The sequence below is a fragment of the Phocoena sinus genome, chromosome 8, assembly GCF_008692025.1.
Source record: "Phocoena sinus isolate mPhoSin1 chromosome 8, mPhoSin1.pri, whole genome shotgun sequence".
NCBI lineage: Eukaryota > Metazoa > Chordata > Mammalia > Artiodactyla > Phocoenidae > Phocoena > Phocoena sinus.
The window spans coordinates 59918668-59937300 of record NC_045770.1 but is presented as its reverse complement, the minus strand read 5'-3'; the positions used below and the strand labels follow the sequence as shown (position 1 = coordinate 59937300).

General features: G+C 48.8%; 1 protein-coding gene across 3 annotated transcripts in view; it reads right to left on the bottom strand.

Annotated features, from left to right (window-relative positions):
• Nucleotides 1-18633, bottom strand: part of CLPB (caseinolytic mitochondrial matrix peptidase chaperone subunit B) — a 149011-nt gene that overhangs the window by 7266 nt on the left and 123112 nt on the right. For 2 of the 3 annotated variants that reach the window (XM_032641087.1, XM_032641089.1), the window contains exons 8-11: nt 9591-9668; nt 8278-8333; nt 1264-1308; nt 727-888 (exon numbers count right to left, since the gene is read on the bottom strand). In XM_032641087.1, the coding sequence (XP_032496978.1) occupies nt 727-888; nt 1264-1308; nt 8278-8333; nt 9591-9668 (341 nt within the window). Of the gene's footprint in view, nt 1-720; nt 889-1263; nt 1309-8277; nt 8334-9590; nt 9669-18633 lie in introns of all 3 variants that reach the window. The other variant, XM_032641086.1, reaches the window with a different exon arrangement.

The following is an 18633-nucleotide window of genomic DNA, read 5'->3' as shown; positions in this document are numbered from 1 at the left end:
TGAACCTCAGTTTCTTCATCTGTAACAAATGATTGGTACCTTGCCTGGCTATTGTGATGATTAGCAAGAATATCTGTAAAGTCTTTAGCACAGGCCTATTACATAGACTGTGCTGAAGAAGAGGAAGTTGTTCTCATTTAGAGCTCATTTCACCAGTTAAGAGGGAGACTGTCCTTGCTTGTAACCAGCCTGGAGCTCCTCAGGAGAAGACGGTTCCATGAACCAGGGCACCACCATTCCATCATCATGGTCACCATCACAGACAGCAGCAATGTCCCTGGTGTTTTAAAGAACTGGTGAAAATGATGGCTGACATGGGGAGGAGCAGGAGCTGTCTGAGCCAGAAAGGTTCTTGGAGCTTATTGGATCCAGCCTCCTTGTTTGTCACACGAGGTCCCTGATGCCGAGAGATGGGGCAGAGCTAGAACTAAAAATTCAGCTCTCTCTCTCTCTCCCCTGGCACCCCTGTCCCATTCTGTCTCTTTCGAAGGTAGTCTGGGCAGCCACAACATTTCAACTCTTGGGCAGTGCTGGTCTTCTTTGGGTGCCCAGTCTGGGCCCCGGTCCAGAGAGGGGGTGAAGCCACACCTGCTAAGTGACTGAACGTACACATGAGGAAGCAGCAACTTGAGGAATGATCAATTCTGGGCCCCTGGGTCCTGCTGTTCACAGCCCCCCATACCTACAGGTGCCCCCAACTCCATCCCGGCCCAAGCTTACTGGCACCTCATCAAACAGCTGCAGCATGATGGTAAGCACATCTGGATGGGCTTTGTCCACCTCATCGAAGAGCACCACAGCGTTGGGGCACTGCTTCAGCTTCTTGGTCAGCTGGCCACCCTCCTCATGGCCGATGTAGCCTGGTGGGGACCCAATAAATTTGGCCACCTGATGGAAGGAAGGAAATAAGTTAGGAAGGCCTTTCTATGCTTTTAGTTTCCAATATGGGACATGCAACAGTAAGATGGCTTTACATACTGTTAAGATTGCCTGTCTCAACAAGGACAATCAGGTTGTCTCTTTGGGTAGAAGGAATCCTGCCGTGATGGGAGAGCAGATGATCTTTTCTGTGTTTACTCTTCAGAGCAAATCATATGCAAAACAGATCAGTGACCCTGCTGTGTACATATGCTCCCCGCAAAGGACAAATCCCAAGGCTGCTGGAATTATCTCAGGCCTAATCGACAAGTCACATCAAAATAGCCAGGCAGAGCCCTGTTGACAGGCTCTCCAAACCACACTTCACCAAGGACTCTCACTCACCTCATGCCGCTCCTGGAACTCAGACATGTCAAGCCTGATGAAACCCTGTGTGGAAACAAGGAGTCCATTTGAAGAAGGCAGGGGGAAGGGTTAAGGAGATCTCAAATATATTCCGGCTTTTAAGCCACACCAAGCCAAGATTTTCTATCCCATTTTCATGATATAGTTTTTTCTGGCTCCTTGCCTCCTTTTTCTGTCCACTCATCCCCCACGATTCCCTCATGCCCTACCTTAATAAACCCAAGTCGCGTTCCTGCCTTAAATCTGGCTTGGAATGTCTCTTTTTTCTGGCTTCTACTGGGTCTGATCACCACATCATCCACTCATCCCACATTTCCTGAGGGCATACTGTGTGTGCCAAGCACTGGAGCTATGTCTCTGTTCTCTAGCAGCACCTGAGTGGGGCAGGCTGACATGGACAAAGTCAGTCATCATCAGCGTGGGATCATGATGAGATGGAGGGGAGCAACAAGCACCCAGACAGCTCCATGGTGCCCTCAACTTTGCAAGTCTATGTGGGCACATGCCCCTTTTTCTTTTTTTTTAAGTATAGTTGATTTACAAAGTTGTGTTAGTTTCAGGTGTACAGCAAAGTGATTCAGTTATACATACATACACCCACATACATATATATATTCTTTTTCAGATTCTTTTCCATTATAGATTATTACAAGATATTGAATACAGTTCCCTGTGCTATACAGTAGGTCCTTATTACTTACCTTTTTTATATATAGTAGTGTGTATATGTTAATCCCAAACTACTAACTTATCCTCTCCCCCTTCTCCCTTTGTTAACCATGAGTTTGTTTTCTACATCTGAGAGTCTATTTCTGTTTCATAAATAAGTTCATCTGTATCATTCTTTTAGTGTCCACGTATAAGTGTACGATACAATATTTGTCTTTCTCTGTCTGACTTACTTCACTTAGTATGATAATCTCTAGGCCCATCCATGTTGCTGCAAATGGCATTATTTCATTCTTTTTTTATGGCTGAGTAGTATTCCACTGTATATATGTACCACATCTTTATCCATTCGTCTGTCGATGGACATTTAGGTTGTTTCCATGTCCTGGCTATTGTAAATAGTGCTGCAATGACCACTGGGCTGCATGTATCTTTTCAAATTGGAGTTTTCATCTTTTCTGGATATATGCCCAGGAGTGGGATTGCTGCGACATACGGTAAGCCTATTTTTAGTTTTTTAAGGAACCTCCATACTGCTCTCCACAGTGGCTGCACCAATTTATTTTTATATTATTTATTAAAAAAATTTTTTTATCACAGTTTTTTAAAAAAAATAAATTTATTTTATTTATTTTTTGGCTGCGTTGGGCCTTCGTTGCTGTGCGCAGGCTTTCTCTAGTTGCGGCGAGCAGGGGCTACTCTGTTGCGGTGCGCAGGTTTCTTATTGCAGTGGCTTCTCGTTGTGGAGCATGGGCTCTAGGCACGTGGGCTTCAGTAGTTGTGGCTCGTGGCCTCTAGAGTGCAGGCTAATTGTGGCGCACGGGTCCAGGTGCTCCGTGGCATGTGGGATCTTCCCAGGCCAGGGATCGAACCCGTGTCCCCTGCATTGGCAGGCGGATTCTTAACCACTGCGCCACCAGGGAAGTCCCTACTTTTCTTTTTTTTTTTTCTTTTTTTTTTTTTTGCGGTACGCGGGCCTCTCACTGTTGTGGCCTCTCCCGTCGCGGAGCACAGGCTCCGGACGTGCAGGCTCAGCGGCCATGGCTCATGGGCCCAGCCGCTCCGTGGCATGTGGGATCTTCCCGGACCGGGGCACGAACCCGTGTCCCCTGCATTGGCAGGCAGACTCTCAACCACTGTGCCACCAGGGAAGCCCCCTACTTTTCTTTTAAACTAATAAATCTTTCTCATTTATTTACATGTTTTCACTTAAGAGCTATCCAGAATGTAGCTTGCAGCCCTTCTCTCTCCATGGTTGTGCCTAGGGCAGATTTCCAGGGAACTGGCCCCCTGGGGTGAGGCCCGACCATAATTAGCCCCAGGGGAACAGCACACCCTCTGGAGTGGGATTTGCGAGTTAAAACAAGCAGAATGCCCATGACTTTTCATGAAGAATTTAGGGATTTAGGGCATTATAAGGGCATTCAGAGGCCCTGTCTCTCCACCCAGATCAGGGTTCCCCAGAGACTCCTCAGGCTCCTCTCCTACTGGCACATGCTTCCATCTAAGAGAATGCACCCACTGCCTATGTTTCTCCTGAGAGCTGGGGATGAGGGAGGGCGCGCCAAGACCCTGAGAGGGAGGTAGCTATGTCTGAAATCCAGGCTATACTCTAGTTCGGTTGCTGGCCAGAAATTCAGTCTGTGATGTATTCTATTTTTTTCTCTGTCCTGTCACTCTGTACGTGAGGTATAGGGTGGCAGAAAGAGCCCCAGGCTTGGCTTCCAGCCCCAGTTCTCCACTATCTGTGTGGCCTTGGCTGCCTTCCCTTTTGGAGCTGCAGTTTCTTCCTATATACTCAGGCCCTTATGCCCTCTCGCTGTTTCTCCTTTATGTTATGGCCTGAGGAGAGGACCTAATCCAAGAGGTCGGAAAGGCCTTGGAGAAGTTCTTAAGGTCATGAGGGTGTGTTATCAGAGGACATGGAGCATTAGCCAGCAAGCATCTTCAGAGGGACCCAGGCAGCTCGGCCAAGAGAAACACTGGCTTCAGGAAGCGTGGGAAGATAGACATGGGGAAGCTGGGAGTGCTGCCCAGAGGGAGCAATGAGCTGGAAGCCACGAGATGGGTATCTGGATAATAGGTGACACTCACTGGGCGCTTACTATGTGTCTGGCGATGTTCTAAATAAGCAAGCTATAAAGGGCTTAGAATGTGTGTAAGTCTATGAGATAAAAGTAGTATTATCATTCCCACCTTACAGATGAGAAAACCGAGCCACAGATTAAAGTAACTTGCCCAAGGTCACTCAAGCTTGACAATCTGGCTCAAAGTCAGTGCTCTTAGCCACTATACCCTCCTGCCTCATATTTCCCACTCCATCAATCAGCTGGGCTCTTGGCATCTTCATTTGAAGGGTTCTGAGCTTTGTGTCCAGAACCAGTGTCAATCAATGCCCCAAGGTAACAGGGAGTACAGACTTCAGTGCTCACTTACGCTTATGTCAAATTACCTGGGTTCTTATCCTAGTCCTTCTACTGATTTGCTGAGTAACTCTCAACAAATCTAAGCGCTTGATTTTCTTGGCTAGAATAATTTTGGTTTCAAATGATCTTACCTTAGGGTTATCTAGAAGTGAGGCAACAATAATAACAATTATATCTAACATGTACTGATTGCTTACTATGTGCCAAGAATGGTCATTATCTCACTTAACCTTCATAACAATCCAATGAGACAGGCACCATTACTGAATCCATTTTACAGATGAGAAAACTGATGTAAACAGAGATCTCAGCCAACTCCACAGAGTAGTTTAGCATTGGACCCAGAGCCCTGCTCTTGATCCCTTCATCATACTGCCACTATAACTGCAGTCGTTAGGGCTTCACCACCCTACTTCAGGATGAAATCACAGAATGCCATTAAGGTTTTTTCTCAAGGATTATTAACCCTAATAATGGGAGTTAACAAAGCTGCTCAATTTGGGAGAAATAGTAGAGGTTAATGAGAGAAAAATAATAAGCTCACAAGTCTAGTAAACAAATTACAGGACTTCCCTGGTGGCGCAGTGGTTAAGAATCTACCTGCCAAGGCAGGGGACACAGGTTTGAGCCCTGGTCTGGGAAGATCTCACATGCCATGGAGCAACTGAGCCCATATGCCGCAACTACTGAGCCTTCGAGCCACAACTACTGAGCCCGTGTGCCACAACTACTGAAGCCCACGTGCCTAGAGCCTGTGCTCCGCAACAAGAGAAGCCACCGCAATGAGAAGCCCGCACACTGCAACGAAGAGTAGCCCCCGCGCGCAGCAATGAAGACCCAACACAGCCAAACATAAATAAATAAAAAAAAAGAAATTACAAAAATGTGCAAACAAGTCCTTGAGAGGCAGCCAGGTCTGGAGGTATTGTGACTCTTTACAAATGAGGAAACTAAGGATCAGAGAGCGAGAACTCGAATTCAAGTCACCAACTCCCAGGTCAGTGCTCAGTCCTCCTTTACACTGGGCCCTGTACATGACACTTCCCACACATCACTCCGTGGGTCCTGGTGATGTCAGGTACCCTGGTTAGACAGCTTACAGTCCAGAACCCTCAGATTTTGTTTTATTTTTCAATTTTATTTATTTATTTATTTTTGGCTGTGTTGGGTCTTCCCTGCTGCGTGCATGCTTTCTCTAGCTGCCGCGAGCAGGGGCTACTCTTGGTTGCAGTGCATGGGCTTCTCATTGCGGTGGCTTCTCTTGTTGCAGAGCACAGGCTCCAGGCACGTGGGCTTCCGTAGTTGTGGCTCGCGGACTCCAGAGTGCAGGACTAGTAGTTGTAGCGCACGGGCTTCGCTGCTCTGCGGCGTGTGGGAACCTCCCAGACCAGGGCTTGAACCTTTGTCCCCTGCATTGGCAGACGGATCCCCAACCACTGTGCCACCAGGGAAGCCCAGAACCCTCAGATTTTGAAGGCAGGTTTCAAACATGCCTGTTACATGTCCAGAGAATGTCTATGCTAGACATAGATGCTGTAATGAGTTGGTCCTCAGGGCTGGTGAAGGTAGAAGTTTTATAGAAGCAACAACTATGATTTAAAAATAAAATACATGGTTATATTGGGCTTCTCATGCCTCTCATCTCCCTATGTGACATGGGGACAAATGGACAAGTTTATAATCTAGCTTCCTCTTGTGGCTGAGAACAACAGTTCTGAGAGAAGAGTTGAGAGACTGGATTCTGATTTTACTTCTTCCCCTAACAGGTGACTCTGGACGCTTAACACTGTAGGGTCTCAGTTCTCTCATCTAAAAAGTGGGTCTAATTTAGCACTTATGCTATCTTCCTTATAGGATCAAATAAGACAATGGATGGGAGTACTGCTGTGGAAAGTACAGAGTGATGAATAAATATAAGACAAGGGATCAGGCACTTACTGGGTGCTAGAACCTGTGTTCTCTGTGATTCATAGTATCTCACTTGATGCTCACGACAACCTTAGACACAGGACTGATTAGCTTCACTTTGAGGCAAGAGCTGAAACTTAAGAGGGGTAAAGCAACCCGTCTAGGACCCATAGAGCCTGCGCCAAGGAATGGCTGACTCCAGAGCCTGGATCACCCAGGCCACTGACTCCAAGTGGTGACGGTGTTAACTCCGTCTCCTAGGTGAGGCATGTACTGAAGGATGCCATCATCAGCTTTCAGGACACCCTGCACTGGTGGAAATCTGTCTCTTGTTTAGATGCTCCAACTGAAAAATGACTTGCATCATCAGTCTTTTATCAAGCCCCTTCTCCTTTCTACACCAGCAAGTCAGCAGATACCTTCCTTCTACTTCCACTGTGTATGAAGACATATTAAGACAGCTTGGATAAGGAGATTATGATTTGTAATTAAATATTAACCTTTCTGACAGTATTAAAATTAAACCACTCAGAATTCTTCATCCCTAATCAGGTGGTTCCTGCCCATAACTGCATCTTCCCTAATAGTCTTGCTAGTTTATGGCCCTTTCCAGAGTGCTAATTGTTTCAATCGCTGCCAACCTGATGAATTGTCTTAAAAATGCTATTTCGGTTGGAGCATATTAGCATGCCATGCGCTGCTTCTTGCCTGCCTGCCTGCCTGTTGAGTGGGTCTGCTCTAGCTTTGGTTGAGACAGCTCACAGACAGCTACTGGCAGAGTCAGTAGAAGGGGGCTATGAATGTGGCTCAGAAGGATACAGCCTGAGCTACCTTGTTTCTGTGGCTGCCAGGCCCTCAGGGGGGTGGTGAAGGGGGAGCTAGGCAAAAGCAGGAAAGGAGGTGGCCAGGACTCTGTTGCTGGCAGTTTGGCTGGCGGAGGCCTGGGCAATTCCTCATCACCTCAGCTGGGGAGGCTTTCCACAGAAAGTAGGCAAGGGCATCCAGGGTCGTGGGCAACCTGTGATGCCTCCACACTGGGAAGGCCAGTAGGAAGAATAATGTGTGACTTTAAGTTGAAATGTTTCTGCAATCTCCAAGGACTGCTCTGACATTTCTGTGTGAAAGTATTTCCTGTCAGTCTAGAAAGTCAAACTGAGCAGGCCTTGGAAAGCCAGAGTCTGAACAAGGGGATGGGCACAGCCCTGTCCTATGGAGAATCCAGGCCTCTGGGTCATGGGAAAAAGGAGACTGTGACCACCTCATAGCTTAGGGCATTAAGAAATCATGTTTAAAAACTCATGTAGAATGGGACTTCCCTGGTGGCGCAGTGGTTGAGAGTCCGCCTGCCGATGCAGGGGATGCGGGTTCGTGCCCCGGTCTGGGAAGATCCCACATGCTGTGGAGTGGCTGGGCCCGTGAGCCATGGCCGCTGAGCCTGCGCGTCTGGAGCCTGTGCTCCGCAACGGGAGAGGCCACAGCAGTGAGAGGCCTGCGTACCGCAAAAAAAAAAAAAAAAAAAAAAAAAAGCTCATGTAGAAAAGCAAATCCTCTTGATGGCACTGGACAGTAGTGATATGTTTCTAAAGCTGTCTCCCCCTCAAGACTGAGCTCCTCAGGGCAGGGGAGTGTCTTAATGAATGCTGTATTATCAGGATCTAGTACAATACCCGGCACAGAGTAGATGCTTAGAAATGTTGTATAAATGAATCTCACTGGGTTCTCCCAAGTGCCTCAAGAGTCAGGCAGGGCAAGGATTATTCATCCTATTTCACAGATGAAGAAATTGAGGCACAAAGAGGTTGAATAACTTGCCCAAATTCCTGGAGCAATTGGTGGCCATGTTGGGGCCATAGCTGAGGCCTGCTTCCTGGGCCAGGGCCCATCTTTTTGATTGGTTATTGCCAGATTCAGGGAGCCTAGGATTTTTTGGGCTAGCAGGAGTGGTGAGCTCTCCATGGCATGCCAATCAGGAGTAGATCCCAGCCCTTACCTTTTTGGCATCTTTGTGCATATACTTGGCTGTCTGCTTGGCCAGTTCTGTCTTTCCTAATAAGAAGGAAAAGAGAAGTGTTGGGTTAGGACCAGATGACTATCTCCTGTGATGAAAGCATATTAGAAATGCATGGATGCTGGAAATAATGTATGTTATGGATGGGAATGTTGAGGCTCAGAGAGGGTCAGTGACTCTCTCAAAGTCACCAAGGGAAGTAATGGTAAAACTGGGACCAGAATCAAAGTCTGCATTGCATCTTGATTTTTTTGTGGATGGGGATTGAAGCCTTTTCTCTACAGCAGCACCCTAAGAGTGAGAGGTTGACTCTTACAATCCAGAGCCATCCTGTCCTTTGAAGCCCAGCATAAACCTTGCCTGTCCTAGGAGCACTCTGACTTCCTGGTTCATTGCACTGTATCTCTCTGGACACCTACGGTCTTGCCATCCAGCCAGGCCCTGGAGCCACAGGCCAAATAGAGGCTGGGACAGGATAAAAAGCACCTCTCCTTGGCTTCACAGCCTTGCTTTGTAACATAAAGAAGGAATGATAATACCGAAGTGGTGGCTCTGAAGGGCCATTTGGCATGATGGTCAAGCCTTTGGAAGTCACTATCTGGTATGGGTCAAGTTCTATAGTATCATGTGAGGTAATGGTAACCCTTTGGGACCCTACATCTGAGGGAGCACCCATGAAGATGCTGAGAGGGGAAGAGGAGGCAATAGATGCATGAAATTCCCTATCAAGACAATGGGAGAGAGAAAAATAAAAAGACAACGGGAGGTGGTGGTGGTGTGGTGGTGGCAGTGGGAAGTATCTGTGAGGGCAGAGAGTGAGGGGGTATGAATGCCTCAGATAATCCAGCCCAAATGGCTATAAAAATCCCCGACCCATTTCACTGCAACCAATTTTGCTATGCACTTAGCACTGTGCTGGCCATCAGGGGCTTTCTTTAGCTTCCTAGAGGGTTATGTCCCAGGCTACACTAGATAAGGCTGGTGCACTGGGCAGTGGAGGGGTTCAATTCCTAAAGGGCAGCCTCTGGGGTTACAGAGTGGCTGGACCAGGACTCACAGGACCCCAAGGGCCTGGCCTTCCAGGTGAAGTAGGCCCTGTACCACAGCTTCCAGAGGGAGGGGCATAATTCCAGCTGTTCCTAATGTGACAGATGATCCTCTTGCTGGCTCTGTAATTTGGAGGCAGTTGTTCTGGGAGCTAGATTTGAATGAGAGGTGGGTTGTCTGACTCTGGCCCATAGAAGCTGGGGCTCCCCCAGCTCTCCTTCCCCACAGGCTGATCTACTCCCAGTTACCTATTCCAGATGATCCCAGGAAGAGGAAGACAAGAGGGTGTTCTTCGTCGTACCAGCCATTCTCCTTCCTCCGGATCGCTATGGCCAAACACATAAGATGGGAGGACAGGGAGGGAGGCAGATAAATCAATGACACAAAAGGCAGGATAATTATCACTAAGTATACAATATGTTTTACTGCTCTGCGCCCACTCAAAGTCCTCACTACCATTAGTGCTGCCTAATCTGATTAGCTGGCAAGGCCCCTAGAGACACCTAATCAGGTTAGCATGGATTTGGAAAGCTGCCCAGAGCAGATTTCGGATAAAGTTTTCCAGGATGAGCACTCAGCGTTGCCAAGGAAACTGAAAGGCGGGTGGATGGTGAATGAAGGTGAAGGGGGTGGGGGGCTGGTGAAGGAGAATTTGAGAGGAACTTTAGCTCTCCACTGGTAACCCATCTACTCACCACTGGTGGGAGTCTGAGCCTGCCCCTATGCAAGTGGGAGAGGCAGAAGCCCATGGCAGGCCCTTGGGGATCTGGGGTGTGAGCTCTGAACTCTTTCCCATTTGGGGGAACTAAGGTCTCATCTGCTGTTAGGAAATACAGCCAAATGCACTTTCTGGAAGCCAATGAAGGGTAGTGTGGAGCTCAGGGCATGGAAGGGTGAGCCACCTGGTTAGCACCTCCACCAACATGGCCTCCACTGGGCAGAGGTAGGGGAACGGGAATAAACACGTACTAGGTTCCCCAGGGCTCAGCTCTGCTAGAGTGAGTGCTAACCTCTCCTCTTCAAGGGTTCTATGTGCAAGATGAGGAAATTAAGTGCCCAACCACAGAGTGGGAGAGTCAGGCTCAGAAGCATCACTCAAGTATAAGAGTAGGAACAGAATGAGGCAGAACAATCAGAAGAATCATTTATTAAACATGCTATCTGCTAGGCCCAATGGAAAAATCGCCAACATTTTATTACTCAAGACCCATACCCAGAGTGGAAAATATTATTTTCAACTCCATCATACTGAACAGGAAACTGAAACAAGAGATAAAGAGATCTGCCCAAGTCACACAACTAGTAGATTACCAGCTGACTGGTGGAGATGGTAGAGTTGCATCTCTAAACCTGTCTTCTTTTTTTGTCACATATGGTTACTTACAAAAGCTAGTATCAATTTGGGTTGCCATAAACGGAAACACGGCCATCAGAAGAAGGAAGGGGAAAGACCATTGTGCAATGTCAAGGTCATCCTGCAGATGGAACAGCATATATGGTCTGGTCCCCAGAGCGTTGAGGGGAGATGAGCAAAAGGATATATGTCAGAGGACAAGGCATGGAAACCAAGTCAATGGAGGAAGAGTTGACAGTCTTAGGGAAGCATCGTCCATTCTTGAGGTGCAAAGATCCTAAATGCTATACTGTGTGGTTGGGTTTCAAAGAAGTGGCTGGAGAGATCAGGGAAGGCTTTTGGAAGAAGTGGGACTGATGACAGATCACAGAGACTGGGTGGGATCTGGAGGGGGCAAATGCAGCAGCATGACAGAGGTGGAGAGACAGGAATGAACATGAGTACTTGTGGGTGGGAGCAGATCAAAGAGGTCTCGAAACCCTGTCTTAGGAGTTCAGGTCCACACTGTGGGCTTTCTCACCTCAATCTCTAATGCTTCTACCTAAGATACTTTCTAGTTCTGGCCTCAGCAGAAAAAAAAAACTGTGCAACCTCATGGACACCAGACTAGCCACTCTGCCTGCCCGGGAGATACTCCCTGAGACTCCTGAGAGGGGCCTGAGAAAACACTCAGTCTAACCTCTCCCTTGGGCTAGGTCTCAGATCATCTCTAAACTGACTGGCTTGGTCCTCTGGAAGGCCTGGCCATGATGGGAATCCACAGGCCTCATAGGTATCTGAAGGCTGCGGATGAAGATGGAGAAGTCCCAGCCTGGTGAGAGGGAGCCCCCAGTGTCCTGACAGAAACAAGACCCTGTGGGTGGGGGTATTTGGGGAGGTGGAGATACTGTAAAATGGCAAAGGCTAGACTTCTGTGAACATTATGTGTGGATGTGTGTTGAGGCAAGGGTGAGAGAAGGGGTTATATGAAAGGAGTCACACTCTTCCAAAAGTTGGCTAAGTTGAGAATCTAGGTTGGAAAGAAGCTGAGCAAAAACTGGATTCAGGCTTCATGGGGGTATTTGGGGAGGCAAAAGTATCCAGGCATCACTCAGACAGGTGGCCTGGGGGACCAGGGTTCCCCAGGTGTCATGAACCTGAGGCTCTGATCTTAACTTCTCTTTCAGGAAGCTTCCCAGCCCACCAAGAGCTGCATGCCTCTGGGCTATGCAGTTCAAAAACACCATGGAGAATGCGGAATTGGATTACGCCAGGGGCCATCTTTTCCCCCTTCTTTTCTAATAATGCACCTGGGAGAGAGCTCTTTATAATGCCAAGCAGACTCCACTGCACAGCTGTCCCTGGTCAATTCTGCCAGACCCAGGGCATGAGTCTGGGGTGGGCTTGATCTGGGCTCCCCGTGAAACAGGCAAAATGCCAACCATTAAACAATTACAACTCTGGATATTTCTAATAATATCTGAAGAGAAAAATGGCCAAGCAGATGGCGTCCGACAGAATGAAAAATGGAAGCAGCTATGAAAGACTGGGGAAGGCGGGCCCTGGGGTGTGTGGTTGGCAGGGTGGCTGAGGACCAAGGCTGGGTGCCTCAGGGTTCTGTCAGGCTGGGGCAGAGGCTGGGACAGACAGAGACCTGGATAGGCCCATTTGGGATGTGGCCACAGGTATTGGTGCTCTGTGGACAAGCAAATGCAGCAACTTCCTCTGCTAGCACTTCAGAGTCTGTAAAGAACTTCTGTAGACATAACTTCATTTGAGGCTGGTTATGAACCCATGAGGCTGGCAGGCAGGTAACTTGATTCCCATTTTACAGACGAGGAAATATATATAAAGAAGTTAGGTGACCTGCTCAAGACTACACAGGTAAATAAGTGAACCTGGGCTTTAACCCTGGCTCTGGCTAGCTCCTGAGCATGAACTGGTGCTTCAGGAGTTTAGAGAAAGGAGTTGGCTCTCCCCTACCACAACATCTCCTCATTCCCTCGCCTCACCTGGAAAGCCACCGCACTGCAGTCTTCCAGTCTGGCTGGCTCAGCCATTCCATACATGGTCTCAGGAGCCCCTGCCCCTGACCATATCCTGACCACTGCTCTCTGGGCTTGAGATGGTGTCAGGTCCCCTGAGCAGGCAGCTCAGCCCCTTCTCTGGCCAGTCCCATCTCTGAAAGCTCCAACAGGTTTGGCAGCCTCTCCACATGCTGAGCCAGCTCCAGGGCCTCCTTGCTGGGTTCTTCCCCTTACCAGAACGTCTTCTCCTGACCATGTCAACCACTACCAGACCACCCTAAGTTTCACCTGCAACAACTCTTTCCTGTTTATTCCACCACATCACATCTGCTCCATTAACTCCTATGTTCATCTATGGGGCAGTATGATGGAGAGGGCAGGAGTTACAGGACCTAGTTTGGAGTCCTGGCTCTGCCACTTATTAGTTGATTGACTTTGAGTAAAACACTTACTGATTTAGAGGCTTGGTTTCTTCATCTATAAAATGGGAAGAGCCATACATGCTCAGTCAGCCCCACATGAAGATTAAAATGAGTTAATGGCTATAGTATAGTATAGTTAATGGCTATAAGTTGCAAAGAATGTAATAATAATAAAAATAATGGTAGTCATAGCAGCAGTAGTGGCAGCTGCCATTAGCTTTGCTATTTTATAGATCTCTCTTTCATCCTTACAATAATTCAGAGAAGTAGACATTACCTCCATTTTACAGAAGAAGAGACTGAGGCTCAAAGGAGGGCAGTGGAACAGGTTTCATCTGTCTCTGCCCTCGTATCAGGGGGAGGGTGTGCCTCAACATGTGTATTCTGTGGGTGCATGTGCTAGGCATTCTATTTCCTGAGGGAGTCTTGCCCATCACTGGCTTAATGTGTGCTGACTAAATGAATTAATTCTTGGTTTTTCTGGAATCACAAGGGGAAAAGAAAAGACACTTCAACTCCCATTTTACAGAGAAGAGTGAGGCCTGGACCCAAGAGTCTCTTATGGCTTCAACTGGTTACTACTACTACTACTACTACTACTACTACTACTACCCTTGGGTGAATAAGGTTTCCACTCTCTTCTTAACCTCTCTCCAGGGAGCCTTATTCATTTGCTCAGCAAAAAAGCTCTGTGTTGAGTGCTGGGGCACCTACAAAGAAGCCTAAAACAAGGTTTGTGCCTTTTGGTTGAATGCTGCTATGAAAACTGTGGGTTCCAAGTGGGATGGGATCAACTGGGAGAAGTGTGGGAAGAGCCATTTGTGCCTGAAGTATGAGGGAGAGATGGCCAGGCAGTCTGGGTATGAAGGGACATTCCAGAGGAAAGCCCTGGTGTGTGCAAAACCAAAGTGAGACAAAAGTACTGCCTCCTCCTCCCATGCCAGGCCTTCGCCTCCATCTAGCTCAAGGTTCCGGGGGAGTCTGGGCAGGCTGACTCTCCTTTCCTGATAAGTTCTGGTGATGCAGTGGGAGAGATTTTTTTTAACCTAACTGGAACATGTTTGTTCCATGCTTGTGCCACTTCCTAGGGAAACCTGTCCTTCAGAGGGACTCCATGGCTGAGTCATCTAAATGTCTGTTTGCAATTTCCTATCTAAGCTTATAGGTTCGAGGAGCACAGCTCAAGAAGTATCTGCTGACTGAGTGGATACTGGTGCCTTGGGTTTGGTGGATGATGAGAGAGAGTTCTCTTCTTAGTCTGTAAGGATTAGTCTTTCTGAAGACAAACTATTGCTACTAAGGGGTTACATATTAAAATTGCAAAAAACAGCTTTTGTTGAGCCCACCCATTATATGTGCCTATGTGCATGCTGTGAGGTAAGGGATCCCTGAAGGGAAGATTGACACCCTTCCAGAAAGAGGCTGAGATCAGAATCTGTGCTGAGGAGAGGCAGAACGTCAAGATGGTCTCAGACTTTGTTCATTTGAGTTCACTTGAGTTCAACCTTTTACACACCTGTGTACCAACCCTGGGGAAACAGACCTGAATGAGAGGTAGTTCCTGACCTTGGGAGGGAGAAAGACCACTGATGCCATGTGGTAAGTTCAGTTTTAAAAGATGTCCACAGGAAGCCCAGAGAAAGGGCCCTGCACCCAGGTGGAGGGCTAAGGAAGGCTTCCTGGAAGAGGCCTGGGTGTTGAGGGTCCCGGCAAGTGAGTGGAAGGGCAGGGCAGTCCAGACAATAAGAATGGCAGGCGCACAGGAGGGACACCTGAAGTGGTGAGGTGGGGAAGTGGAACTGTAAGAAGTTTTCTAAATCAGTCACTGCCTCTCTACAACTCAGGGATGACCTGGATGTATTTCTCAGATTAGAAACAGGACTCCAAGGGAGGGTCCAGAAAGGTGCCGTGCTTAGGAAGATTACATTTTTGGATTAGTCAAAGAGGGACGTGGAGCACAAGACAGGATGGTGCGCCTACTGTGTGCACATGGCTGATGTTGAGATTCTGAATTCGGACCAGACCTTGGAAGAGCAGTCAAGGTGGTAGAGCTTCCCGGGGGAGTTCATGGGCTTGAGTCAACTGGGACCAGATGCAATGGGTTCTGGGGACAGGCCCCTGGTCAGAGGGAGCGACAGGGTGTGCAGGATGACCTGCTGCCCAGAAAAAGCTTCTTGGAGCAGGTCTGGGGAAAAGGGGTCAAAGGCTGAGTAGTATGGGTGTTGTAATTAACTATTTCGCTACAGTCACATTCCTAGTATGCTTGTGAACAACTAGAAAGCAGGCTTACAGCTTCTCTTCTTTCCTCAGAGCACATCAGAGATGGACAAAGGGCCATACCAAAATAATTAATCTGACAAACTTCACTAAGCATCTACTTCGAGCAGAGCACTGTGCCAGGACACGGGAAAACAAAAATGATTCAGTCATGGTCTCTGCCCTCAGGAGTCTACAGTCTATTGCTCCTGAACTGAGTTAGGCTAAGTAAAAACCAGCCCAAGTATGGGAGGTGGGCAGGGCTGGGGTGGGGAAGGGGCCAGAAGAAAGGGAATTACAAGCAGAGGGGGCAGCATCAACAAATGCAGGCAGGAGATCAACACAGCACATGCGGGGCAGCAGAAGCAGCCATTTTGTGCAGTGCCAGGTGGGGACGGGTGGGGGCAACCGAGGAGGGGGAGCAGCAGGGGTGGGCCCTGTGTGCCAGGCTAGGGCAGCCACTCAAAGATTTTAAACAGGTTTTTTTTTTTTTTCCTCCTACACTTTACAAAGCTCACTCTAGCTGGGGAGAAGTGATTACAGGGAAAGAAAAGGAGGCAGAGACACCAGTGAGGAGGCCACTGCTTGGTTCACATGGGAGATACTGAGGTCCTGAGCTGGGGCAGCGGTATTAGGAACAGAGGGGAGAAGAACAGAGAGTTACAATGATAGAACTTGATGGGCTGTGAGGGGTGAGGGGGAGGGAAGGACCAAGGAAACACCTAAGTTTCTATTTAGGAGACCAGGGAATGGTAGTGCCTTTACTGAGACAGGAACATGGGAGGAGGGTTGGAGGAGGGGGGCGGAGTCTAGCTCTGAATGGGCTGAATAGACAACTGCTTACGTTTCTGAGGATGGTGGGGCACAGAGGCTCTGAGCTCCCAGGAGGTCTGCCCAGTAGAACAGGCATCCTCCCCTTCCCCATGTTCAAGAACGGCTCTGCATTCTGGATGGAGAGCCTCACTTTCAATGTCAGTGCTCTGGCTTGTGGTCTGTAGGTTGGTCCTGCTTTGGCTCCAGTGACCCCAGAAGACCAGAGAGGCCATGGGGGCCTGGGCTGTGGGGCTGGTGCTTTATCTCCTCCATTTGTAAGGCGGTAACTGTGTGCCAGCCTTGCTAGAAGCCCTGCAGCTGGGGATCACACTGATAAATTCACTGTATTACTTTGCACAAATCAATATCCCAGCACTTACCAGGGGTTGATGTGACCGAAATTGGTTTCAGTCAATTCGTGAGGGTAATAAATGGCCATTTATCAAATCAATTCATTCTGCGGCACTTCTCTGCCTGCCCATCCTCGTGGTACCCCTGGGGTGCCAGGCTCCACCCAGCCAGCCCCCAGCACATATCTGACACTAGCCTAGAGGACTCAGGGAGGTCTGGCCTACCCTCTAGATCCGCCTCCCTCTCCTGCACCTACTTCAGTCTTGAGGTCCTGAGGCACTGGCTGCTGCTTACCTGCCACAAATTCAACCCAAAGAGTGCCTCATGCTTCACCTGAGTTGGCAGCCGAACACAATCTATTATCAGTGTGATCCCTGGCTGCAGGGCCTCTAGCAAGGTGGGTGCACAGTTACTGCCTTACAAATGGAAGAGAACATACCAACCCCTCAGCCCAGGCCATCCACGGCCTCTGTATCTTTTCCAGCATCACTGGAGCCATAGCAGGGTCAACCTACATACCACAGGACAAAGATCTGCCTCCAGATCTGAGGCAGTTCGGGTGACAGAATGGAGCTTTGGGTAGAAGGAAGCACTCGGGGCAGACATTCTGACAGCTCCTAGGAGATGGGGAGTGGAATCATCTACTCCTGCTCTGGGCCAAGGGTAGGGACAGACAAGGTGATGTAGGACCAGGGGAAGAGGCCAGTCTGGGGCTAGGACTAGGGATAAGTCCCGGGTTGAAGGAAATAACTGTGGGCCTGACCTATAGAGCACAGTACCCAACCCTAGGTGGTAAACATCTTGAGGAAGGGGACTAGATTTTGTTGAGTGCTATCTGGTACACGCTGGAAGGAGCATGTGCTTTACAGTCCGACAGTCCTGGATTTGGCTCCCCGGTACAGAGATGAGGAAACTGATGCTCAAAGAAGCTGAATGACCAGCCTGAGCTGCACAGCTGGTAAGTGGCCCACCTACGATTTGAGCCCTGGTTGATCCTCCCTCTCCCCCCAGCTACTTCTGGGAGCTTCATAGCTTATGGGCTTGAGAAGCTGGTGAGTAGCAGGAGGTAAGAGGAGCAGGCAACCTGCTGGGAAAGGGCTGTGTAAGAAGTGGGGGGAAAATATCATGATGGCAGCTGCAGTTCTGGCCCAACTGGACATGGGACTCCAGCAGGATATGCTTTCTCAGATCTCTGCTAGGTCAGCTGTCTCTCCCATGGGCTCCTCCTCCTCTCTTCTTCAACTCCAAGAGTTCCCAGGTCTCCTTTCCCTCTACCTCAGACACAGAGTGGGGTGTTGCCACCTCCAAGGTGGTGGCTGAGGGTGGCTGTCTGTATCCAGACCCAAAAGGGCAGCCTGGTGTGGTCTGTGCCTGAGTAGCAGGAACTTGTGTATTCATAAAAGCTTTCCCTGGCTCCTGTGTGTGCCTGCAGGCAGCCTTCTGACCTCTAGCTGGTGAGGCAGCTCTGGTCTATGGGCTCTTTTTTTTTTTTTAAATTAATTAATTAATTTTGGTTGTACTGGGTCTTCTTAGTTGTGGCAGGTGGGCTCCTTAGTTGCAGCTCGCCAGCTCCTTAGTTGCAGCTTGCTGGCTCTTTAGTTGTGGCAAGCGTGCTCCTTAGTTGCGGCATGTGAATTCTTAGTTGCGGCATGCATGTGGGCTCTAGTTCCCTGACCAGGGATTGAACCCGGGCCCCCTGCATTGGGAGCACGGAGTCTTACCCACTGTGCCACCAGGGAAGTCCCTATGGGCTCCTCTTATTCACTGATGGTCAGGTCCCTGATGAGGGGCTCATGATCCTACTGGTGTGTGAGGCATCTGGTGAATACTTGCAAAAACGAAGTTGATGACAGATACAATGAGAAATTAACAGTCCCACTGGTGTGTGAGGATGATGGAGATTGGGCTGGGCTTGGTGTGTCACAGGGGTGACTGCCTTCATTGTTCAATGACTCCTCTAATAGGTTTCCTAGGGCTGACAAGGCCACTCCAGAATGTTCCAGAGGGGCACCACAATTTCAGACTCATATCTCCTTTTACTGGCGAGAACTGGTGCTGGCCTTGGCAGTCGCTGGGCTGCATCTGGTGG